This window comes from Mytilus edulis, chromosome 11 (assembly GCF_963676685.1).
Source record: "Mytilus edulis chromosome 11, xbMytEdul2.2, whole genome shotgun sequence".
Taxonomy (NCBI): Eukaryota; Metazoa; Mollusca; class Bivalvia; order Mytilida; family Mytilidae; genus Mytilus; species Mytilus edulis.
The window spans coordinates 1,276,327-1,303,877 of NC_092354.1; the positions used below are offsets into that span (position 1 = coordinate 1,276,327).

Genomic DNA, 27,551 nt, shown 5'->3' on the forward strand with positions numbered 1-27,551 from the left:
TTCTGATTAGTGAAAGCCATACCATGACCTAGCATTGCGACTTTGTCATTTGGTCTCTGGTGGAGAGCTTTCTCATTGGCAATCATACAACATCGTCTTGTTTTCATATTAATCATAATATTTGGAATTACAAAGTTACACCAATGAGGCTACCACAAATACCTTTATCTGACTTTTTTGGAGGGATTGTGTGGTTTGTTGTGCGACCTTTTAATACACTGATTGTGTTGTCCTACCTATTATGACATTTTGAGTAACTGTAAATTTGCATGGTGGTTGATGCTGACATAACAGAAGCACATCATCATGTATAGCAACTGGTCTCTTTTTGTAGTTCGAAAGCTTCTCTCAGTTTTGTGTTTTTTACTTCAGTTTGTAAGTTGTAAATGAATTTTCGAGATTTAAACATCATTCTGCTCAATATGTCTGCGCCAATGTATACTATTCATTACACTGTATCTTTGAATTGCAGCACATTAATTAGGGGTTTTATCAAATAATTGCTACACTGGCATTGCTGTTAATTATACTCGAAGAAGTTACGAAAAATTAACAGATAGAAAGCTAGAGTTGAAAAAAATTATTGTTTATCATACTGATGAATAAAATTGTCCTTGTATTTTTTTTTTCTTTTATGTTTCAGCTTTAAATTTTGCGATTTGATAGGGGACTTTCCATTCTGAATTTTCCTTGGAGTTCGGTATTTTTGTATTTGGTTTTTTTATTTATTTCTTTATAAAGAAACAAACCAACTATATCATGTCCATAAATATCTGTCTTTTATGCATCATAAGAATTATTCAATATGAACATAATTAAAGTAAAGTACATACCAGTTTCTGATTCCAAACTCTCCAGTTGTGTTTAATGTTTTCACCATGTTCGCAAAGACATTCCTCTGTATCTACAACCATATTTTCTTCTGGAGTAAAACAGTCTAGTTTTGAGCAGGAATACTCAGTGTGGAATGGTAACTTGTTGTTGGCTTTACAATGGATAGTTGACTGATAAAATTCAGATATTCTCTCCAAAGTAACAAACAAACAATCCCGGACACTGGTGGCTATATCAGGTATAATCAGGCCCTTGGAGCGCTTGTGGACAAGGTACAGTAAGATCTTATTTCCTTCTACACAGACAGCAATATCATGCTCTTTATCAAATGATAACCCAACAAACCCAGAAAACATAAGTTTCCGTCCTTGGTATTCTTTTAATGTCCACATACTCAGACATGCACATATTAGACGGTTTGGTAAGGCTGGAGGTATGATGGTTCCTTTGAAAACAAAGGCCAAACTTACAGTCCTCTCTGGTGTACATTCTTGTGTCAAGTAATCTGTATTATTTCTTTGTGTAAGCATACAGGGTACAAAGAAGTTTTCTATTGGTAGACGACTTCCTGTTTTTGTATCATATCTCCGTTGTTCGGATACGATATCTAGATGTATCAGCATATCAAATATGTACTCTTTAAAAGGTAAAATCTGACGGAATTCTTCTTGTTCCCAAATCTGGTAGAGGTCTACTTTTTGTATCATTCCATTTTCAGACATCTTTTTGAAGGTTTTCCTTGTTTTATTTTCTTTGGGCCAAAATGCAACATCTATAAAAATGAAACAAAGAATATGTTATCAGATTTAAAATATAGTTTAAATTATGAGGTAATACCGGTCTATAAAAGCTACATGATAAAACAATTTGTATCACTCATTTAGATCATCACTGGAAAAAACAATTTATCCTCATATTTCAATTAAATGTCCTTTATATCAGAACACATGTTTTTTGGTCTAGTCTGTTATAACGGGATTTGGTGATCAAAGTTGAATCATTTCCCATTTAGAAGAAAATTATCTGAAACAAGGCTTGCATGTGCTGTGGGAAAACTGCTAGATTTCAAATGTTTGCATGGTTTGTACATGTTTTCTGTAGGAGAAACACTAAGAATGTTGTATGGCAGTCATCCATGATGACATCTTGTCAGTCAATTACTGTCTTTCATATTTTTTCCAGCTTTAAGCACAATTGTCCGGTATAAAGTCAACTCCTTAGTTACTATTTATCCTAAGTCAAAAAATATTTTGAATGTTTATTACCTTGATTTAATACAGTCCTTTTGGGTGGGTAATTTTTTAGTTTTGATGTAAGTTCCCAAGCTGTGATCTTATATACAAAGAAGACATTTATGTTAAATACACTGAATGTGATTTTTTTTCTTTGCAATACTGGTTATTTGAAGATTAAGTTTTGTCTTTATCAGTTCTATAAATTTAGAGAATTTCATCCTAATGTAAAACTACATCTACAGCGATTGGAGCAAAATGTCTTAAAAAAATTCAAACCATGCCGCATCATGATAGAATATAGTGTGGACCAATAAATGATCAAATATCCATCTAAATAAAAATGGTTCAATATGATAATAAAGATGTCTGTAAGATGATAAACAGCACACAATTACCTCTTTGTTCTCATTAATAAGGTATTTTTGGTTCATTTATACCTCTCATTCCCTTAAACTTTTAAGACCAAGAACTATTACATATTTATGTAACAAATGTGATAATAAATGAGTAATTGTATTGTTAAACCTGAATGAGCTATACATGGAGGGCTCAATAAGTTCTTTCGTAAAACTGAAATTTACGTTCAATTCCAGAGAGAGACATGAAATGCTTCCCTATTAGTAATTAATTATTTTATTATTTTTTTTCAGTAGTCAGGCTTTTATAATCCCTATACATCACCACCTGACTATGGTGTAAGGGGTTTGATATATTAGACAAACAAACATGAATAATTGATTACATTGTTTTTTTACCAGTAGTAAATAATGTATTGTTACTGCTTCAAAAGACTTTCATTTACATATTACAGTATATTCCTTAAAGAGCAACTTAAAAAGATGTTTTCTTGTAAAACCCAAAATAGGACATTTAAAGAAAAAGTCAAAATAAGCTCCCCAAAACTTTGTGTCAGGCTTGCTCAGCCTATTAATATTAATGATAGAGCCTCAATTCCCCAAAACTCTGTGTCAGGCTTGCTCAGCCTATTAATATTAATGGTAGAGCCTCAATTCCCCAAAACTCTGTGTCAGGCTTGCTCAGCCTATTAATATTAATGATAGAGCCTCAATTCCCCAAAACTCTGTGTCAGGCTTGCTCAGCCTATTAATATTAATGATAGAGCCTCATTTTAATGCAAATTTTTTACAAATGTGTTTTGAGACTTAATCCACTTACTATATTTCGAGTATATAGAAAAATGAGAGTTCATTACAGGTCAAAGGTGCATGTGCAACTTCTCTCAATAGGGTTAATATCTACATTGTTTTTTTCTCCTTTTAGTCTTTGTTGAATTGACATTTAAAAAAAACGGTTTAAAAATTTATCTTGGTTAATTGGCATGAGTAAAGTTTTATTCTGTCCAGTCAAACATTTCGTATAAAATTTCATTGCATATAAGATCACCAATCAAATCCCCCCCTTTTTTCCTGTTTACAAGCTTTAGTAACCATGTCATCTAGAGTTTCCAAAATATTCTATAAAAGCACAAAAAAAGAATGGAGTTTCTTAATCCCCAAAATATATTTGAAGGACCCAGAATTATTTTTTTTGCAGTGAAATGCAAGGTTATTTTTCTACAGCTGTTAAATTCAAGGGAATATTTTTGTTGAACCTGTTTCGTCGGAAACCAGATGTGTAGTTCTATGATTTGATGGTTTTACATCCAAAAGTTAAATAACTGATCACTGGATTGATCATAGATAGTTGTACATCCAAAAGTTCAATAACTGATCACTGGATTGATAATGTATCTCTAACAGACAAATATGATATTATAAAACAGGGGTGAAATATACCAGAGGGACATTCATACTCATAAACTGACATCGCCATGTCTTAATAAACAGCTGCGCCATAAACGAATGATACGCCCGACGTCTTGTCTGGAAGTTTTATGCAATAATCATAAATAGTTTCTGAGGAAGTTTTAAGCAATAACCATTTATTGTTTTTGAGACACGGCGGGACATGTGAACCCCCCCCCCCCCCAACCCTGTTTTTTTTTTACAAATATCACTAAAATAAAATTTTGAATCAAACCAAAAAGTGTACAGATCTTTAAATTAGTATAACAAAGAAGCGTGTACAGTTTCAAGCAATAATCATAAATCGTTTTTGAGATACGGCACGACATGTAAAAAAAACCTCCCCCTTTTTTACAAAATACTCAATAACTCAAAAATGAAATTTTGAATCTTCACCAAAAAGTATACAGATATTTAGATTAATATAACAAAGAAGTGTGTAAAGTTTTAAGCAATAATCATAAATCGTTTTTGAGATACGACGCGACATGTAAAAAACCCTCCCCCTTTTTTACAAAATACTCAAAAACTCAAACATGAAATTTTGAATCATCACCAAAAAGTATACAGATATTAAGATTAATATAACTAAGAAGTGTGTAAAGTTTTAAGCAATAATCAAGAAACGTTTTTGAGATACAGTGCGACATGTGAAAAAAAAAACACCCCTGTTTTAGTAACAAAGTGCCGTAACTCAAAAAGTTTAAATCTTATTTTCACCAAAAAATATACAGATCGTTTGACCATCATAAGAAACAACTATATTAAGTTTCATGAAATTTGGATAAGTCGTTCTCAAGTTACGGTGCGACATGTTTACGCCGGACAGACGGACGGACAGACAGACAGACGGACGGACACCGGACATTTGTATACCATAATACGTCCCGTCAAAATTTTGACGGGCGTATAAAAAGAAAAAGACAAACAGACAAATATGATAGTATAAAATAGGGACTAAATATACCAGAGGGACATTCAAACTCATTAACTGACATTACCATGGCTAAAAAAGAACCAGACAAACAGACAAATATGATATTATAAAATAGGAGCGAAATATACCAGAGGGACATTCAAACTCATAAACTGACATCGTCATGGCTAAAAAAGAAAAAAGACAAACAGACAAATATGATATTATAAAATAGGAGCGAAATATACCAGAGGGACATTCATACTCATAACCTGACATCGCCATGGCTAAAAAAGAAAACGAAAAACGAATAGTACAGAGAACACAAGACAGAAAACTAAAAGCTAAGCAACAATAACCTCACCAAAAACTTGTGCATGTTGTGGTCATCTCAGTTGCTTAGCAGAGGCAAACAGATCTGGCTCCACATGTGGCACCCACCGTGTTGTTCATATGTTAGTACAAAAGTGGTACTCAGTTAAATTTTGATAGGTTAAATTTGTGAAAAGGGTACAGGATTATAGATAAGACATCTGTGAAAGGAATATTTCATAACGGTCAACCAATTCGTTTTAGTGTCCATAAAAATTACTTTCAACTTCACCGTTTGGAACTATTGGTTTAATTTAGCAGGAATTCATGCTCCATTGGTGAGGTTCAGATTTCAGGATGAAATATGTTTCCCAATATAAATAGAAAGTGACGCAGTTACAACATGATGTGAGAACTAAACATGAATAGTTGATATTTCTTGTTCATGGAGAATAAATGTCGGTATAATTTCAGACTATTGATTAATTCGTGATATCTTCCATCAAAATACAATTTTTATTTAAATCTGAGTATAAAACTTGTTGTATCTTTTGACAAATATTTCAACTAGAGGCTCTAAAGAGCCTGTGTCGCTCACCTTGGTCTTGTGTATTGTAAACAATGGACATGGATAAATTCATGACATAATTGTGTTTTGGTGATAGTGATGTGTTTGTAGATCTTACTTTACTGAACATTCTTGTTGCTACAATTATCTCTATCTATAATGAACTTGGCCCAGTAATTACAGTGGAAAATATTTTCTAAAAATTTACAAAAATTTATGAAAAATGTTAAAAATAAACTATAAAGGGCAATATCTCCTTAAGGGGTCAATTGACTATTTTGGTCATGTAAACTTATTTGTAGATCTTATTTTGCTGAACGTTATTGCTGTATACAGTTTATCTCTATCTATAATAATATTCAAGATGATAACAAAAAACGGCAAAATTTCCTTAAAATTACCAATTCAGGACTGTAACCTAACAACGGGTTGTCCGATCCATGTGAAAACATCAGGGCAGATAGATCTTGACCTGATCAACAATTAAACCCTGTCAGGTTTTCTCTTAATGCTTCGGTTTTTGAGTTATAAGCCAAAAACTGCATTTTAACCCGATGTTCTATTATTAGCCGTGGCAGCCATGTTGGTTGATTGGCCAGGTCACGCCACACATTTTTTAAACAAGTTACCCCAATGATGATTGTGGCTAAGTTTAGTTTAATTTGGCCCAGTAGTTTCAGAGAAGAAGATTTTTGTAAAAGATTACTAAGATTTACGAAAAAATGGTTAAAAATTGACTATAATGGGCAATAACTCCTTCAGGGGTCAACTGACCATTTTGGTCATGCTGACTTATTTGTAAATCTTACTTTGCTGAACATTATTGCTGTTTACAGTTTATCTCTATCTATAATAATATTCAAGATAATAACCAAAAACAGCAAAATTTCCTTAAAATTACCAATTCAGGGGCAGCAACCCAACAACAGGTTGTCCGATTCATCTGAAATTTTCAGGACAGACAGATCTTGACCTAATTATCACTTTTACCGCATGTCAGATTTGCTCTAAATGCTTTGGTTTTTGAGTTATAAGCCAAAAACTGCATTTTACCCCTATGTTCTATTTTTAGCCATGCCGGCCATCTTGGTTGGTTGGCCGGGTCACGCCACACATTTTTTAAACTAGATACCCCAATGATGATTGTGGCCAAGTTTGGTTTAATTTGGCCCAGTAGTTTCAGAGGAGAATATTTTTGTAAAAGTTAACGACGACGGACGACGACGCCCGACGCCAAGTGATGGGAAAAGCTCACTTGGCACTTCGGGCCAGGTGAGCTAAAAATGGGAACCAATGAATAATTTGTAACACTAGGCATCAATATGGGCACTTATACCATTTTACAATTGTGTTTCATTTGTGGTAAAAATGTATTGATCCTGCAACAAAATTGAAAATAAAAACATGGAATGCGCTAAAGAGACAACAACCTGACCAAACTGCAGAAAACAGTCAAAGGCCACCAACACATCGAAAAAATCTCGCAACCCTAGGGGTGCATCAGCGGGTCCCTAAACAATAATGTATGTTAGTTTAGTGAAACTGAATATCACACTAACCACGTCTACATTCACCTTCTATAAAAAGCCTAGTATAAGAGTTTCAGTTTAAATATATAAAAACTACACATTGTCTCAAAACATAATTGTGTTGGAAATCAATTCATAACGAGATAGAACTACTTGCATTCTCAAAGTTTTTAAGCATTGTTAAAATATATCTTATATTTTGAAACCATGTAATTCTATAGTTATACCGATACCTTTATACTAAATAAATATCCGTTTCAGTTTAAATTGAAAAAAAATATATTATATTTAAGTTTCATAAAATTTTGATGAAGTAAACTTAAGAATGAGAACAGAAACGAAAAATTCTGCATTGTTTCCATTTGTAAGAAGCATAACTCTAGAATGGTAAAAGGGAATGCACCAAAATTCAAACTTGATTTTTGTTTAGTGGTAATAAGCATTTTGTATAGAATTCATAAAGTTTGGTTGAGGCAGGGACTTTCTATACTAACGGGACTGGTAACGATATCTATACACATTATCAGACTGATCTCGGCCGTAGCTGATGTCACGTGACTTTATAGCAAATCATTTCACGAAGTATTTTACACAACTACAAATAAACTATATATATTCAAGTTTAACAAAAAATCGTTTTTATGAAATTTTATACATTTTGTCATTGCAAACTGCTTTTCATGTTTTTCAAAAGATTTCTCGTCTTTTAAATATTGATCTTTAAACTTTGAGGAATTTGTTCGTTGGCCGTTATCTTGTGTGATATGGTACATGTGGTAACAATTTTACACAACTGGGGTGTTCTTCAAAACGATACGTCTCAGTTAAATAATTCATCATTATATAGCATCGTATATCAGAACTAAGTTTATTGTTGGGTGGTAGCTTTAAACAGGCGGCTGAGTTATCAGTTTAAATCAATAAAGACGAGTCCCGTTAGTATAGAAAGTCCCTGGTTGAGGCAAACATAAGGTAGCACAATACAAAGATTTTTCATCCCCAATCAGACATCTTTAAACTGATATAATTCCACAGGTCTTTCTTTAAATTTTATAAATGAGGTACCAAAAGAAAGAAGAATGATTAATCTTTCAAATTGTGCTAATTTCATTAAATTCATTTAATAATTATTACACAATTAATTGTTATGTAATTAGTTGCCATTCTGTGATGTCCATACTTGAATGAATTTAGCTTCTTTGTTCTTCATAGCATCCTATTTTTTTATAGATTTTTGCACAACACAGTTTGACCTCCAAAACTTTGTCTCAGATTTTTCCTATTGTATTTCATTCTCTCATAAATCTTCAATGAAGTTTGCAACATCAATTCATTAGAGACCACTAAATTCCATTGGGTATAAAATTTGTTCTATTGATGTTTTTGAAAATCTGAGACACAGTTTTGGAGGTCAAGCTGTGTTGTACAAGAATCTATAAAATATTCTGGGATGCTATGAAGAACAAAGACGCTAAATTCATTCAAGTATGGACATCACAATATAACGACTAACTACATAATAATTATTCATGTAATAATTATGTCATAATGAAATTATAACAATTTGAAAGATTAATCTTTGTTCTTTCTTTTGGTACCTCATTTATAAAATATAAAGCAGGATGAAATGAATTACATCAGTTTAAAGTTGTCTGATTGGGAGTGAACAAATCTTTGTATTGTTCTACTTTAAGTAAGAAAATGGAAACAAAAAAATTCAGCAATTTACCCATTTATAAATTAAAGGGACATAACTCTAGTATAATGAAAGTGACGCCACACAATTCAAATTTGATCTAAGTATCCAAGTAAATTCCTCGGTTGCCTGCTGCTGTACATCACCAATTAAAAAACAACATTTTCATTCAGAAATCTGTTAAAAAATTGCATGCATTTCACAATTTTTAGCACTGTGGATAAAAAAAAAGATTTATCTTTTTACTAATCGTATTACATAAAAGTTCTCACATACCAACATAAATATTAGTAAAGGATATTATCAAACAGTCTGTCACGCTCTAATAAAAGGTAGGTAAACACTTTTTGGATATTGGAACATTTTTACCTGCAATATATATATTCACTACACAATGAAAATACATACACACCTGTGATAAAAGATCTCATAACTTCCACCATAAGAAGAGGGTTGATCATTACATTATCTCTCAGCTGGGGGGTATCGAAATAAACAATCTTCCCCAGAGAATGATGAAAATGTAGGAAATCAGTCAACTGCTCAGGGGACAGGACAGACACCTCGCTGATAGCATTTAATTCTTTAACTTCAGCCAATGACATTATTTGTTTTCCTTCTGCCACTAGTTCAGCGATCTCTAGCTCTAGTGGAACACAAGCATTGGGCATTCTTTCACCCCAGCATGGGTGATCGAATGTAAGTTCTGTTATTGTTTTCTTCAGAACTTCTATTTCTGGGTCGGCTTGATCTTTGGCATTGACAAATATTAGAGGTCTAAGGACCAGATGATGTTTTCCCTCGTGGTCTTTAAACAACTCCTCAATTCCTCTGTAAAGCTCTTCACGTCTGGTCTCAATATTCTCCTGTTAAACATAAAAAGTTGACAGAATAATACACTGTATCGCACACCTGGTGATTTAAATGCATCTTCAATGGTGGAATAACAACAACAACAACAGTACATTGTTTTAAGAGAGTTACACAATGAGTTAATCTTCCCTGAGGCCCTCATCGTGAAAATTCAAACAAAATGCAAACATATACATTGCATACATTAGTATAAAAAGTCAAGTATGATAATAATGTTCAATACAACTTGATAAAATGTGATGAATAAATAAACATGATGACATAATCAGTTTTTAATATTATTTATACAGCTAGGTTGATTTCAATAAATGATCTGTTATAAATGTTGTATTTGAAAGAATTAACATTTGTAATATTTTTTCACGGTATTGGCAAATTATTCCACAAGAATGGTCTCGAATACGTAAAAAAGATTTTGAACAATTCTGTTTTTGGTTTAGGGAGTATGAGGTTTCCTTGAACAGCATTTCTCAAGGGGTATGTATTTCTGTCTGAAACATAATGAAACTTGTCAGTTAGATATGATGGGGCGTCATTTTTAATGCACTTAAATGTCATCACAAATTTGTGATATTTTATTCTCTGTTCAACTGTCAACCAGTTTAAGTGTTTGAATAAGGGCAAGAAGGAGCGAAAGGGTCGGTTTCTAGTATTAATCTAGCAGCTCTCTTTTGTAATTTTAATATCCTCACTGCTACAACTACTCCACACTTAACAACAATAATCAATTAGTGGCAAGATAAAACCAATATAGAATAATTTTCTGCAGTCTAGATTTAAATTTTTTTTAATCTTTAATAGTAGATATAGTCTAGATGATATTTTTGAGCAGATCACATCAATTTGGTTTGTCCATGTGAGGGAAGGGTCAATTTGAATTCCTAAAATACCTTTGCATGTGGAAGATTGTATCACTTGATTGTTAATAGTTAAACAACTCTCATTGTAATGTGGCATTGCTCTTTGCTTCGTTCCAATAATCATATATTTTGTTTTATTTTTATTGATGAACATATTGTTATCATCATGATCATTGCACCATTCCTCAACACCATGTACATCTTCTTGTACCTTTGACTGTAGAGTTTGATAACCATTACCAGAAAGATGTAAAGTTGAATCATAGGCATATAACAGTGAAAGAATTTTTCATATAAAAAGGAAGGTCGTTTATGTATAATATAAATAGAAGGGGGCCTAATATGGAGCCTTGGGGGACACCATACTTGATATAAAGTTTTTCAGAATGAGCATTACCAATTTGTACTTGTTGAGTTCTTTCATTCAAATATGATTTTAAAAAAGAAACAGCAGTATTATCAAATCCATAAATTTCAATTTTTTTTCAGAGAAAATCATGATCTACTACATCAAAAGCTTTCTTAAAATCCAACAGGACTGTTAAGTTGATATCACCATCATTAATAACGCGTTCTACAATTAGATTTATCTCAAATTTTCAAGTGACATACATCTTCTCTCAAACGTCAATTTTACACTTTTAACCTAGATCTCATACTTTCAAAGATAACAGACTGAAACTGTTATCAGTTGTTAAATCTTACCATCCAAGGGAAATAAAATGAAAAGGGTATTTTGAAAGAAAAACTTGCTATTGATATTTTTGTTTGGTAATTCACTTTACCTACCTAGTAAAGAAACACAAGTAAACAACATAAGTCACAGTTAATAAGTTGGCAATAAATCTAAAACAGGTCAAGAGGGTATTTGCATGAACATATGGATATTGTTTAATTTCAATTTTTTGTTGATAAAATTGAACTTATTTTAAAACAAATCATAAATCGTCCTCATGCATTACCTGTCCCGATTTTATATTTCACCAACTCATCAACATTTGTATTACGTTTTGGAATTTCAAATATTTTGGCCTCCAACATCACTAAACTTTCATATTGTCAGCATATTTGTTGAAATAAAACTGACTTAAAAAGAAAATACAAACTTTAACATTTAAACTGAGCAATTGTTATAGTCAATAGACCATGCCCGAGAGTAACAAGGCAAAGAAAATACAAACTTTAACATTTAAACTGAACAATTGTTTAAAGTCAATAGACCATGACCGAGAGTGACACGGCAGAAAATCTCCATGACAATGAGATATATCAAATTGAATATTAATACAAATGCTAACCAATATCATTTTCTTATCTATAAGTGTTTCTTCATATATTGTACTCTAGTTATAGTCCCTGTAATCTGATCTTAAGTCTATTACCCACAAATCAATTAGGATCTTTTTTTCTTTCGAAAGTGTAGCTTTATACGAAGTTTGGTCAAGTTAAGACATATGGGCATATTATCATCATGTAAGCAGTTTTTACACATTATTCAAGTGTTTCAAATGGCAATGACTTACTACTATATTTCTAACATAAGATCACTCACCATTGGTACTTTGTCCTTGTGAGTGGCAACAAACAAGATTTTTGGTATGCCTGCATATACAACCTTACAATAGGTCAGGATGGAATTGACCCAATATTGCAAGAATACTACAAAATAAAATCAAAATCTGTCATAAAAAAAGTATAAACCAGAGGCTCTAAAGAGCCTGCGTCTCTCACCTTGGTCTATGTGAATATTAAACAAAGGAAGCAGATGGAATACAAATTCATGAACAAATTTAACAAGTAATTCCATTCCCCTACTTACTTTTTTAGGCATAACATATAAGGAAATAAATCTGGATGGTGTATGAAGAAAAATTTCATTAAAACTACAATTTTTAGTCTTTGGGTAGATATTTTGAGAAATCAAGTATGTAAACATTCTAACATTAAATATGTTTTTTGGTTTACTCATTATAAAACAATCTGACTTTCTATAGGAAAACATTGTTGTTAACATTGCTTAATGACAAGGCCATTAATTGTGAATTTGACAATACATTGCTTAACTTACTTTTACAACAAATAAACATATTTTGACACAAGTAAGGATAACATTTGTTTTTGCTGCTATTTAATACAAAGTTTTAACAAAAATAGAATTAAGGAATAACAACAATAGTGCACACACTGAAATTTCTCGCCTTCTTTACTAACCATTTATATTATGTTGATAGTCCTAAATATAAAGTTTTACTACAACTATCACAAAAAACTTAGCATGATCCAAGAAAATGAGGTCAAGGTCAGATAAACTAAACAGAAATACATGTACTCCTAACAATCATTCAATTCACTATATGTAGTTGACCGGTCTGTCTACAAAGGACTCATCAGTGACGCTTGAATCCAAAAAAGTTAAAAAGGCCAAATAAAGTACGAGGTTGAAGAGCATTGAGGACCAAAATTCCTGAAAGTTTTGCCAAATACACCCAAGGTAATCTATTCCTGAGGTAGAAAAGCCTAAGTATTTTAAAAATTCAAAAGTTTTGTAAACAGTTAATTTATAGGTATGACCTAGAAAATTTAACATTGACCAATGAACCATGAAAAGGAGGTCAAGGTCAGACGAACCATGCCAGGCAGACATGTACACCGTACAATCAATCTATGCATTAAATATAGTCGAATTATTGCTTATAGTATCTAAGGAACAAACTTAACCATGAAAACTTAACATTGATCAATGATCCATGAAAATAAGGTCAAGGTCAGATGATACATGGAGACTGACATGTACATCATAAAATATTTCCATACACCAAATATAGATGACCTATTACATATAGTATTAGAAAAAATACTAAAACTCAATGAATTGAAATGAGGTTAATGTCAGATCACACCTACAATACTGTGCAATTGAAGATTTCTTGCTATTGTGCATTACTGTGCAATTGAAGATTTCTTGCTATAGCGCAATACTTAATATAATAATTCACATATCCTGTTTGGTATTTATCTCCTGCCATATCATTATTATTTGCTTTTATATATATATATATATATAGAAATAAACAGCTTAAAATAAAAATAATTAAAGAAAAAAAAATCCCCCCCAAATTTTTTGAACCCCTTATGATTCATCCCCCCAAACTCAATCCCAGCCTTCCCTTTGTGGTGTAATACCTTGCAGTACAAATTTAGAGAGATCCATACACTTGAACACAAGTTATTGTCTGGAAACTAGAAAAAAAAGCTTTTTTGTGTCCTTTTTGGTCCCAAATTCCTACACATTTAGGGCAATTGCCCCAAACTCAAACCCAGCCTTCCCTTTTGTGATATAGAACCTTGTAGTATAATTTCAGAAAGATCCATACACTTACACAAAAGTTATTGTCCTGAAACAAGAAAAATGTATGTTTTTTTAAACTTTTTGGCCGCTAATTCCAAAAAGTTTGAGGCAATTACCCCCAATATCAATCCCAGCATTTCCTTTGTGATATGGAACCTTGTGGTACAATGTCAGAGAGATCCATACACTAACACACAAGTTATGGTCTGAAAGTTACAAAAATGCTTATTTTTGGCCCCTTTTTCCTTAAATTTTGGTACCATAACCCCTAAAATCACATTCAACCTTCCTTTTGTGGTATTGAACCTTATGGTAATATTTCATAGAGATCCATTTCTTAAACTTAAGTTATTGTGCAAAAACCAATATGTCTTTCGACGACGACAACGACGCCAACTTCATACCAATATATGACCGCAAAAATATAATGTTGTCTGTCAATCAATGCAACACTCTGTTCATGCTTATGATAAAATCATCAGCTCCTTTTTTGTGAGAATTTACTCATTCAAAAATCTAAAGCACTTTCCGACGTACAAAAATTCAAACCTGGTATCTTTTATAAATATTATTGTCTTACCTCATATCAATGTTTCAAAATGTGAGACATATTAAGGTTAATATTGTAGTTTGTGACAAGCTCAAAGTGGCAATGTAAACAAGTTACGTAAACATTTAGATTTAGGCTTAAATATTTAGACAATTCTAATTGTTTTTTGAACTATCATCTTGCTGTTATAGAAATGTATCCTGTTTTCATTATCTGAGTGTAAATAACATGCATATTACCTGCTGGTGTTGGCGTCATGTGCTGCCCTGGAAAACACATCACATCAGGGACCTGTTCATGCAAATCTTTGCTCCCATCAAATACTACAAGAAACAATGCCCGGAACGTCATGAAGGTCTGATGTGTTGTTAGAAAAACATATTGTCCACCAAAATCCCAGAAGATAAGACGTCCGACGTTCATCTTATACTTCCCACTTTTGAGGAACTTTTCCATTTTCTTTCTTATTTCTTCTTTAGTCATTCTTGTTCTCATTTTCTTTTCCATCTGTTTGACCGTGTGAGGCACGTTGGAGGATTTCGTAGATGGTAGAGATTGTGTTGCTGCAGACTGTTCTGAGGACAAAGAGGAAAGTGTAGCTTTGGCATAACCAGTTGGGCTTGTATTTGAAGCTTTGATGAACTTTTTGGTTAGTTCACTCTCCTCCTCTTCTTCCAGAGAGGTCATTAAAACCTTACTGTACACAACATCCAGGGCATTATAAGAGTCTGAAATTATATTTAATACATCAGGCAAATCAAATCAAAATCAGCTGCAGGCTGTCAAAACGAAGTGAAGAATGTAAGAAAAATCAGTAATTAGGATTAGAATGATATCTTATCAGGTGTAACATTCACATAATGCTATTAACACATTTTAAAGAGTCATATTTTAACTGATTGATGATGACATTATTGAATATGGAAAATAATGTTAATTCATTGAATAATTTTAACATTTAAATTCAATTTCAAAATATAAAACCTTAACATCTTTCTAATAAGATTAGTAAAATGTTAAGATTTTCATACACAAATCAGATTTGATATTGAATTAATATGGTGCGTGAATAGCAGGCACAAAAAATGGCTACAATGTGAAACTATTTAAATCAGTGCTATAACATGTCTGCTGAAAGCGCAGTCCATGCAATAGAGTATATTTTTAATGTGGTCAGATATTCTAGTAATATATTCTACTTGTGCTCTTTCTCACCTGGATCAACAAGAATCCACTCTTTTGACTGAATGTCGAGGCCACAGCGACCTTCTACCAGAGAAATCCCATCAGTTGGATGTCGCCCTTCTGGTAGGACATCCCCAGCTAACAGCTTCACAAGAGTCGTTTTCCCAACAGAAAATTTACCGGTTACCATGCATCTCATATCAAATGATTCATAGCTGCCCTTCCCTAATAAACGATTTAACATGGCAGACTGTTGCCCTTTTCTGATGGAATCTAAAAAAAAATAAAAAAAATTGGAAAGTTTTGATGTGTTCATGTTGAGAAAAAAAATGTATCCATACACAAACTCATAGATAATTTTTCCTCATTTGTTGGTTAATATGTTGACATGTCATTTTTCGATATGTCAACGTGTTAAATATGTCAGAATGTCTTTATGTCTTTGTGTTGATGTATTAGCCTGTTTGTGTATTGATCTGTCAGTGTAATGATGTATGTGTGCTAAAGTGTTGATCTGTCAATGTTTCAATATGTCAATGTGTTAATGTACGAGTCTGTTAATGTATTCAGCTGTCAGTGTGTCTATATGTCAATGTGTTGATGTTTGAATCTGGTTATATGTTGATATGTCAGTGTGTCAATATGTCTGTTAATGTGTTGATCTATCATCGTGATGATGTATGAGTGTAAAAATGTTGATCTGTCAGTGTTTCAATATGTTATTGTGTTGACGTTTGAGTCTAGTGATATGTTAATCTGTCAGTGTTTCAATATGTTATGGTGTTGACGTTTGAGTCTAGTGATATGTTAATCTGTAAGTGTGCCAATATGTCAATATGTTGATGTAGGAGTCTATTATTATGTCGATCTGTAAATGCATCGATATACCAATGTGTTGATATATAAATCTGTTAATGTGTTAAATCTGTCAGTGTGTCAATATGTCTACGTGCTGATGTATGAGTCTGTTTATTTGTTTATTTACGGACATGCACGGATTAAAAAAAATTATGTGATCTGTAATCAATCAATCTTCATCAATAGCCTATTTCACTTTTCCCATCAATTTGCTGATTTTTTTCATTATAACATTATAAGCAGATATCAAGGTTTCCCTATATTAGAAACAAGTAATTATAAATCATTTCAGCCAGTATCTGAATAATTAACATTAGAGCATTACCTTCAACTACTGGTGCTGCAGGTTCCTGTAAATGGGTGTCAGGAGTTACTTCTGGGGATGTCTTTGACATGACAGTCTACAAAAGAAAAATATGCTATAAACTATCATGCCCCATGTGAAAACTTGTCAAATAGTTTAATACATATATAAATTCTAATAGCCTTTCTATCTGCCAGTAGATTTAAAGAGGGTTTCATATAGTTGAGTTACAAGTTGCGAGTTAAGATATTCGAGTTGCGAGTTAAAAAAGTCGAGTTGCGAGTTAAAAAAGTCTAGTTGCGAGTTACGAAAGTTGAGTTGCGGGTTACAAAAGTTGAGTTGCGAGTTAAGAAAGCCGAGTCGCGAGTTAAGAAAGTCGAGTTGCGAGTTAAGAAAGTCGAGTTGCGAGTTACAAAAGTCGAGTTGTGAGTTAAGAAAGTCGAGTTGCGAGTTACGAAAGTCGAGTTGCGAGATAAAAAAGTCGAGTTGCGAGTTACAAAAGTCAAGTTGCGAGTTACAAAAATATTTTTGAGGATCGATTCACATTTGATAAACAAAGCATGCGTGTGTAAGTGATAAATTTGTCCTGGTAAAATATGTCTGGGGGGACAAATATTGCTGGTATAAAAAGTCCATGGTTACAGAATTTACTAGTATATTTGGTCCGATGTTATTAATATATGTCCCCAGACTAATTTTCCTAGGTAATCATGTCCTATAAAATCCTATAATATTTAATTACATTTAAACCATGGAAATTTAGATGTTATGTTTTAGTAATGTTTAAGAGTTGCATAGTTATATTTTTGATAAAATTTATGTCCCCAGACTAATTTTGCTATGGAATCATGTCCATGCCATTAATAGTCTTAGGTTAAAATGTCCATGCCCTTAATTTTAAAAGGTGAATATGAATGTAATATGTTTTAATATTGTTAAAGACAAAACGAAAGAGTTGTGTATCAATCTAGGAAATCATGTCCATGTCATTAACTATTCTAGGTTAAAATGTCCAAGCCCTTAGTTTTAAAGGTAACTATAAATGTAATATGTTTTAATATTGTTCAATAGTTGTGTATCATTTTTTTAATTTTTTTATATAAATAAGGCCGTTAGTTTTCTCGTTTGATTTGTTTTACATTGTCATTTCGGGGCCTTTTATAGCTGACTATGGGGTATGGGCTTTGCTCATTAATGAAGGCCGTATGGTGACCTATAGTTGTTAATTTCTATGTCATTTTGGTTTCTTGTGGACAGTTGTCTCATTGGCAATCATACCACATCTTCTTTTTCATATAATACGAATAATATACAGTTACTGTCTTTTGATGAGGTAAATAAGCGGTTTTCTTGACTTTTGAAAAACATGATATTCACTGAGGCCGACGGCCGAAGTGAATATCAGTTATTCCAAAGTCAATTAAACCCCATATTTACCGAAACAAAAGACAGTAACTGTTTTGTTCCATATTCCGAGAAAAGAAAATGTATTTAATGACAAACATATACCAAAACAAATTTTACATGAAACATTTTACCATAACTACGTTGCATGTAAAAGTGTGTGACGTTTAGCGCGGTGAATAACACTTTCTGAAGTGAATATGCTTTTTTATTCAAAATCCAATTCATAACGAGAAACTTACTAAAATGATACCAATATGGAATAACGCCGTTTATTTGGACCAAACTTATGATGACACTGAACAATATTGAAAGCAAATGGCAAATGGCACGCAATAAATCGGGCCTTCTTTATCATGTTTATATACTAGCATTTCGGAGTCAAACGTACGAGTGACACACGACTGTTGTGCGACAGTCGTTCGACAGTGACACAACGGTAACACGCATATTTCCATGACATGAAAATCTGAAAAATAGAACCAAAAACTCACGATTGTTATACGACAGTCGCACGGCTTTCACAAGACTCATTTGCGACAAACCCACAACAGTATAATTACAATTCTTATTTCCTGTACTGTACCCATCGTGGAACCATCGTAGACATGTCGTAGCTGATGTGACCTCTCTACATATTTTTTTGACATTTGATTTTGCACGACAACTTTTTTATTGATCTTCCACGACAAAAAATCGTACGATCTGTTGTGATCGGGGCTTTACATTTCGAACATCTCTATGGACGTCATAGCAGTATGACCGTTACCTCCTGCATCAGATGTTATTACCATAGTATCATCTTTAGTTTCCCGAATATGGAACAATCCAAATTGAATTCTTAGAAAACTAACTGAAACCGTTTTTCTAATTAATTCATAATTGACAATCTCAAACGTGTGAACACTATATAATTTTAAACCTAAGTGACTCAGTTTTATAAGTTACCCAATACCCAGGAGGAATACTTTAAAAAAAATCTTATTCACGATGTAGCACTAAACATTTTAAATTTTCCAATTAAACCTTACCTGTAAAATGGCGCAAATGTAGTTTTTACAATAGTATCTTTGATGGCTACATGCATAGACCAAAGAATCAAATCGGGGAATGAGTCAAAGAGACAGCAACCCAACCAAAATATGCAATTCAACCGAAGGCCATTTGGTCTTCAACACAACGAGAAATCACACACCTAGAGGGAGCCCCAAACAGGCCCCGAAACACAGTGTTATATATCTTTAGATCAAGAATATTTACGCCATTCTATGCTCCTAAATATAAAGATGAACCAAAATAAAAAAAATATACAAGAGCAACAAAGGCTAAAGGTTCCTGACTAAGGTCAGACACAAAAATGCAGTGGGTTTAAACTTGTTTTATGCACGCACATCATTTCCCCTGTATCTCTAGCCAATGTAGACATATATAATTTTAACGTCCACAATTTTGAGTGTCTGACTGCCAAAGAATAAATTTTGCGGTCCCTAACGATTATTGCCAGGCTCGGCAACTAGACTTTTGTAACACGCAACTCGCTTTTTTAACACGCAACTCGACTTTTGTAACTCGCAACTCGACTTTCTGAACTCGCAACTCCACTTTTGTAACTCGCAACTCGACTTTCTTAACTTGCAACTCGACTTTTGTAACTTGCAACTCTATACTCGACAACAAGTGAATCTCAGATTTAAAGGACAATAACTCTATATTTTACAGGAAGTTGAAATGCGCAATGCAATCACAACTTATTTTGACTAGACACAGACAATTATCTTGAATTGACCGTAATTCTTTGCTTATTTCCACCTTTGATTCTGTTGTTTGCATCTATTTGTTATAATAGGTACAGTCATTGTTTTGAACAAAATCATTTCTCTTCGCCACATAATTTATAGATAATACATAGTGATGCACGTTGACTAAATATGAAAGTGCATATGTAGTTGTCTCCCTTACTAGTATAATCAGTTTCAGAATGTTCATTGTTATTTCCCTTTTTTAAAACTATAAATTTCATGTTTCTTTATTTAATGATTTACATGATGTTTATTCAGTACCTATTTGTGAATTTGAGTAGATATTAGTATTTTGAATTGATTGGTTAACGTTATTCATTTATATTCTAAAATCTAGTATTTGCATTGTCACAAATCATTTATAACCTCCTTTGACAGACTTTAGGCCTATATATTTTATATGACTGGTTTGGTGTAATTGCATTGAATTGTCTGATGTCTGAAGTATACAGTCCAACCAATGAAAGCTGTACTGAATGCAAATCTTCCTTTAACTTATTGGAAATCCGAAATAAACTTTTTTATAATTGAATCAGTGTTTATAATGTACAGATTGAAAATGTATTATTGATATTGAATAAATACTGTATCATATGCAGTTTATACATGTATTTCAACCAAAAACGAGGATATTTTTTTGGTCAGGTAAATTAATCAATGAACGATAGATTTCTCCAAGAAGAAATTTAAGGTCTCAAATGAATAAACTACACAGAGAGCAATTGCTATAGTATTGATTCAATGGGACAGGTAAACTTACAAACGTTTAAATACCTTGGTCAAGAGCAGACAACTCTGTGGTTCGCAATAACACATAATGAACGGGTATATAATCTGTTTATTGATGGCATTGTAAAAAAACAATCTAAAGAAAAATTTATTATATTTAAACTTGCCAAAGTTTGTCAAGGGCAATGCCTCCAACTACACCACAATCATCAATACTGGGACCAACTACCGTATCCCCAGGACCAACAAGTTTCACCTCTGGACCAACAACCTCAGGGCCGACAACAAATTCCACCTCTAGACGAACAACCTCAGGGCGGACAACAAATTCCACCTCTAGACCAACAATTTCTGGACCGACAACAAGTTTCACATCTAGACCAACAACCTCTGGACCAACAACAAATTAATAATTATATTTTCATTTAGAACGCCGGAATAATTGCTTGCTAATTCCGTTTCAGGTCTTCATATTTAGAATTTAAAATAAAAATTAAGTCACGGTTATATATGATGAACTAATTTATTTGAATAAATAATTTGTTATATATATGCATAGATAATCTATAATTATAGTTAATATTTAAAGAAAAATATTCAAAAACTAGCCAGGATCGTTTCTACAAAAGCGTATTAGGGATGTAGTAAAAATGAAATCGAATTACTGATTGTATGTTGACATCTCATATCTTAAAATCTCTGTGAATTATATTTTTGTTTCACTTATTTTGATAATTTACCAGTTTAATACACAATTATCTCTATCCAATAATATATGAATATTTGGCGGTTACGCGTACCCTAAGAAGTCCAATTATGCCACGCGTACCTGCATGACGCAGATACTGCCTTTATTATAAGCTGAATTTCACTCGTTTCATTTTCTTAAAAGAAATGATAGTTTTCGCGATAGCTCTTAGCCTGGGTAAAAGAATAACACTTAAAATCGATCAAAATGTATTTCAAGCTTAAATTGTATAATAAGAACATTTGAACCTCTGGAAATGGTTGCATAAGTTTTTGGTTTTTTTTGGAACGTTTTAAAAATCTAAAATATGTCCCCAAACATTTTCAGTTTGTCATAACCAGGCGTGGTGTTCTCGGAAGTATCCTTTCGTTTGAAAAAAGTAAAATCACAAAAATACTGAACTCAGAGGAAAATCAATTCGGAAAGTCCATAATCACATGGCAAAATCAAATAACAAAACGCATCAAAAACGAATGGACAAGAACTGTCATATTCCTGACTTGGTACAGGCATTTTCAAATGTAGAAAATGGTGGATTGAACCTGGTTTTATAGCTAGCTAAACCTCTCACTTGTATGACAGTCGCAAATTCCATTATATTGTCACCGATGCGTGAACAAAACAAACAGACATAATAGGTAAAAATGTCAAAAATAGGGGTACAGCAGTCAACATTGTGTTATCATCTTAATCACTATAAAAACAACAAATGTAACGAAGAAGCACAAAAAGGCATACATTAAATTAACATCCTCAGTTTGATTATATTATACGATTATATTTGTCTATGTAAAATGCACCCATCAAGGAAGGAGGGTATGGGTACTGGTGTAAAATTGCGCGTTTGAAATTCGCACAGGTAGACATGAAATAATTTTGTCGTTCAAAGTATGACGGGATGCATAAATACAGTCATGCAAAATAGATATAACAAACACTGACTTAACAGTTAAAGTAATAATAATAAATAAAATAATAGTGTGGTTCAAAGTATGAATTGATACATAAGTACAGAGTCACGTAAAATGTATATCACAAAAAAAGTTGGTTAACAGTAAAAGTAATATTAATAAATAAAATAATTTTGTCATTCAAAGTATGTCAAGATACATAGGTACAGAGTCACATCATAAAATAATTTTGTCATTCAAAGTATGACAAGATACATAGGTACAGAGTCACATCATAAAATAATTTTGTCGTTCAAAGTATGATGGGATACATAAGCACAGAGTTACGTCAAAAGGATATCTCAAAAAACAGACAACAGTAAAAGTAATATTAATAAAGACAAATAAAAGAATAATATAACACGTAATTAAGACGATAAACAACGTCAGTACGCAAAATCTATACTTCAAGACCATCGTGTATTATTTGTGAAGTTGATACGGAATATTTATCAACAAGTTCTGGGTACCTTCCGAGGAACTTTTTTAGAAAAAGGACGAGACGTTCTTTGACATACCCTTGGTTCATCAACTTTCTGCTCAGACACTGGTGACGTTTTACAAAGTCTGAGTAGGAGCTGCAAGCTCTTGAATACCGAATAAGTTGGGAAATGTATATTCCATATGCAGGTGAAGTTGGTATGTTGCTACTAAGGTGGGGGAAATTGACAATTTCAAAATCAAAATCGTCTCGTTTGTCATAGATTCTGGTACTTAGATGACTGTGTATGTCAAATTCGAGGTATAAGTCTAAAAATGAGGCGGATGAAGCCGTGTCTGTTGTCTCTTTAATTTCTAGTTCTGGTGGATATATTAATGGAACCCAATCAGAAAAGTTTGGATTGTTAATGGAAAGAACATCATCAATATATCTGAAAGTGAAATTAAATAACCTGGCTTCTTTGATCTTCTTGTTTTTGACAAGTGTCTGAAGGAACTCCGATTCATATGAAATCAAGAATAGGCGCGCAGTTCGTTCCCATAGGAATGCCGACAGTTTGTTGAAAAAGTCTACCTCCAAACTCAACAATTATGTTGTCGATAAGAAACTCCAGCATACTGACCACTTGTTCTTTTGTGTAGCAGGTTTTACCTTTTTGTTTGTTTTTGAAGACACACTATAAGTCAGATTTTGGGATGGACTTAAGATCATTTTAGAGCAATGATGCATCTCAAGTTTGAACGTTCTGATCATATCTTACATTTGTTTTTAATTGATTGAACTAATGATTCAGGGGCAGCAACCCAACAACGGGTTGTCCGATTCAAATTTAAAAACTTCGCCCCTCTTTTCCAAAATCCTGGATCCGCCCCTGAGCAATGCATATATCACATAGCCATCTATAAATAAATTCATCATAGATAAAAGACCCCACAATGACAAATGTAAAACAATTCAAATAAGAAAGCTAACGGTCTAATTAACGTACAAAATCATGAACGGAAATCAAATATGTTAAATAGCAACAAAAGACACCCACCAAATTACAAACTAATGATATGGGACCAGCACATACATAATTTGACAGAAAGCACACGTGTACAGTACTTTTATTTTACAGTATTTGAATAGCCTTATCTTTAGAAAATTTAGAATCTTTACGGATCATTCTTTAAATGCTTTAAAGGACTTATTATTTTGTATCTGGAAAAAAAAATCTCAAGTCTACGCAAGGTTAAAAGAAAGCGTCTGTAACAGAAAATAGCATTTCATGTATTTAGATTTTCATACATTTTTTGTAGTTCCCAACCCTTGTCCCTCCCCGTCGGAAAATCACATATCATCCTACAAGTACAAATGTACATGTACATGTACCTGACAATGAGAATAACTGATACAGATTTTTGTAATACCAGTTGTAATTCATTACAAAGTATTTATCAAACAAAGAAAGAACATGTTAGAAAGAACGACACGTTAAACAATATGAATACACTAGTTATATCGAATCTCTGATAGATTCTCCGTAGAATTGATTTGAAATCAATTCATTAAATATTATTGCACATTTTTTAAATCGTAAAACGAACTTGCAATTCGCCGACATATTTTCTGTATGCAAGTAACCCTAGCGTGACCTTTCTTGTAATTGATCGCAATTCGCATCAATATGTCATTTAAATAAACCATATTTTGATTGTACATGTGGAAGTGCATAGTGGTCATTCTTTTGAAATAATTAGTTTCAGTGAACTGGTAAAGGTTACCAGTGGCGGATCCAGAGGGGGGGGGGGTTCCGGGGTTTTGCACCCCCCCTTTATTTTTGCCGATCAATGCATTTTAACGGGACATATGTTTTGCACCCCCCCTTTGCCCTGGGTTAGCACCCCCCCCTTTTCAAAAATTCCTGCATCCGCCCCTGGTTACGACCCTTAAACGTCTCTTACAAAGATGAAAAGTGCATGAAATATTGCAAAAATATAACTACTATACAAAAAGATTATATTGGAATAAATCCTTAAAAAGCATCTAACGTATACGAAAATCACGAGGAATAATCAGAATTGTGCACACTTCTTTCCATCATATACCGTGGGCATAGTATGTCTACGGCTGTCCTCAATATAGGGTGGACACCACGCCCACAGCTGTCCTCGGTATAGGGTTGGCACTACGCCCATGGATGTCCACGCCCCACGGCATAGGGTGGGCTCCACGCCCACGGTGGACAGAGAGTGGACGGCATTGGTTTGTCCACCGTGGGCGAGTGGAAATGACAAAGTCCACCTGGACTGTAGTGTATATACCTAGGAGATACCAAGCTGCAGGGGTTAAACATTGTTGTTACAGCTAACTAGCCCAGGACTTATTGGCAGCAGGATTTTACTAGCCCTGTTGGAAGAACTGCTAGTCCATCAAAACTGAGCTGCTAGCCCTAGCATGCCTTAAAAATCAAGAGCTTGCTGCAAAATACAAAGTGGGTGTCCTTTGTTTTGAAGGAGACATTATACACTGTATCTAATAATTTTTGTTGATCTGTTATTTATTCTTTTGGTGGTTAACCTAACTTATTTGTTCCCATATTCAAAGCAGACTTTTTTTTGCATGTTTGGGGCAACTAACGGCATATTCACAGAGCATTGTCTGTTTTTTTCCTCAGCAACAGCCAACCTTGCCAGGGGAATCATTGTGTCCCAGTTCTGCCAACTTTTCAGGAAGTGAATTCGTGATTTGTTGGCCAAATTGTAAAGATCAAAGAGAAAAAAACAACTAAGATTAAAGACTAAAGACTTGGCAGCCCTTCTGTCCTGGACACTTAATTTTTTTCCGCGGCTTTTCCATGTCGTATTTAGCATTTTCGGGGGGTGAATTTTCAGCCTCGTTACTCCTTTCATCTACCGTTTTTCGTTTTGAAACTGACGAAGTTCCTGGGGTTCCCATACTAAAATATTAAGAAATATTGTGTTGCATGGTTTTGTGCTCAACAGCTGTGCAACAAGACAGGTCAATACATCATACCCCCAAATACCATTAATTGAAAATCTCGGCACGATAAGCAATGTACAATACCCCAAGCCATGGTATGAGAAATCGATATTTAAAGTACGAGAATTGCGATCAACACATGATACCAGACAACCCAGACATGCCAGAGTTATTTGTTCTAATTTTAAAATATGTACAACAGGACCTGTACAAACCAGTTCAAATTCTTGGAATCCCAGATGATTTAATTGAATCGAATTGGCTAACATAGAATTGTGATGAAGGGATTTTTCACTTTCTATTTTGGAAACATCAAGAATTTTTTGTTACTAGTCAGTTGGGCATATCGGATTACACATTTTAATTGCCCGAGGCATAAATGATCTAGTCCCGGGCGTCGGGCTAGTGAATTTTAACCCCTGCAGCTGATGACACAAAAAATAAGAGACATCCAACAGATGAGAACACAGATTTAAAACATTTGTCTTTCACATATGCCAACATGTATATTAGGCAACAAGCTTGGAATTGTCAACTTACATTGTTAACTGACAACAAATACTACAAAGACATTGAAAACTACAGGCAACCATTTATTGTAATTTCTTTGTACCAAGTCTGTTTTGTCTCTTATAATCTGTGAATATCTTTTCAAGTAAGACAAGACTATTTACCTTAAGGAAGTCCATCACTTCTTTCTTTTTCCTTTTTACCTCTTCATTTTCAAAGCTGTATATTATTACCAGATCATAAGGAGTCTTACCCTGAAATACAATCAAATAATCTTTCATTAATTATACACATATATATCTTTTATTTCAAAAACTGTAAAACATTAAGTTATAGGTAACTGTTGCATTCATTTTACCTATGCATTGCAGAATGTTGTCTTATTTATATATACTTGAAATAAAAACCAGTGAACCTAAACCAACAACACATATGAAGTGTCATTATAAAGAGATCAATGAATAATATTTGAGATTTTGCTGTTAAAGACATTATTGAATGATTGGTGTAGGGTGTGTGGGTGAAATGTGATAAGAAGGTAGTTATATGTTTTGCTGGAGTATAATCAAATGGTAGTTTTGTTAACAGTGTATGATTGGTGTAAGATGTGTTGCTGGAGTATAATTAAATGGTAGTTTTGTTAATAGTGTATGATTAGTGTAAGATGTGTTGCCGGAGTATGCTTAGATGGTAGTTTTGATAAAAGTGTATGATTGATGTAGGGTGTGTTGGTGGAATGTGATTGAATGGTAGTTTTGTTAATAGTGTATAATTGGTGTAAGGTGTATTGGTAGAATGTGATTAGATGGTAGTTTTGTAAACAGTGTATGATTGGTGTAAGATCTGTTGGTGAAATGTGATTAGATGGTAGTAAAGTGTGTTGTTGGAGTATGATTAGATGGTAGTTTTGTTAAATAGTGTATGATTGGTGTGAGGTGCATTAGTGGAATGTGATTAGATGGAAGTAAGATGTGTTGCTGGAGTATGACGAGATGGTAGTTTTGTAAGTAGTTTATGATTCGTGTTAGGTGTGTTGGTGGAGTATGATGACATGACAGTTGTGTCAGTAATGTAGGATTGGTGTTAGGTGTGTTGGTGGAGTATGATGCG

The 27,551-nt window shown here is 33.3% G+C and overlaps 1 protein-coding gene across 1 annotated transcript in view; it reads right to left on the minus strand.

Annotated features, from left to right (window-relative positions):
* The window catches only part of LOC139493888 (uncharacterized), a 326,295-nt gene that overhangs the window by 13,543 nt on the left and 285,201 nt on the right, over positions 1-27,551 (minus strand). Inside the window, exons 9-15 of the mRNA XM_071282053.1 lie at positions 26,606-26,695; positions 16,896-16,971; positions 15,743-15,985; positions 14,767-15,255; positions 12,181-12,287; positions 9,308-9,761; positions 834-1,606 (exon numbers count right to left, since the gene is read on the minus strand). Coding sequence (XP_071138154.1) covers positions 834-1,606; positions 9,308-9,761; positions 12,181-12,287; positions 14,767-15,255; positions 15,743-15,985; positions 16,896-16,971; positions 26,606-26,695 — 2,232 coding nt within the window. The remainder of the gene's footprint in view (positions 1-833; positions 1,607-9,307; positions 9,762-12,180; positions 12,288-14,766; positions 15,256-15,742; positions 15,986-16,895; positions 16,972-26,605; positions 26,696-27,551) is intronic.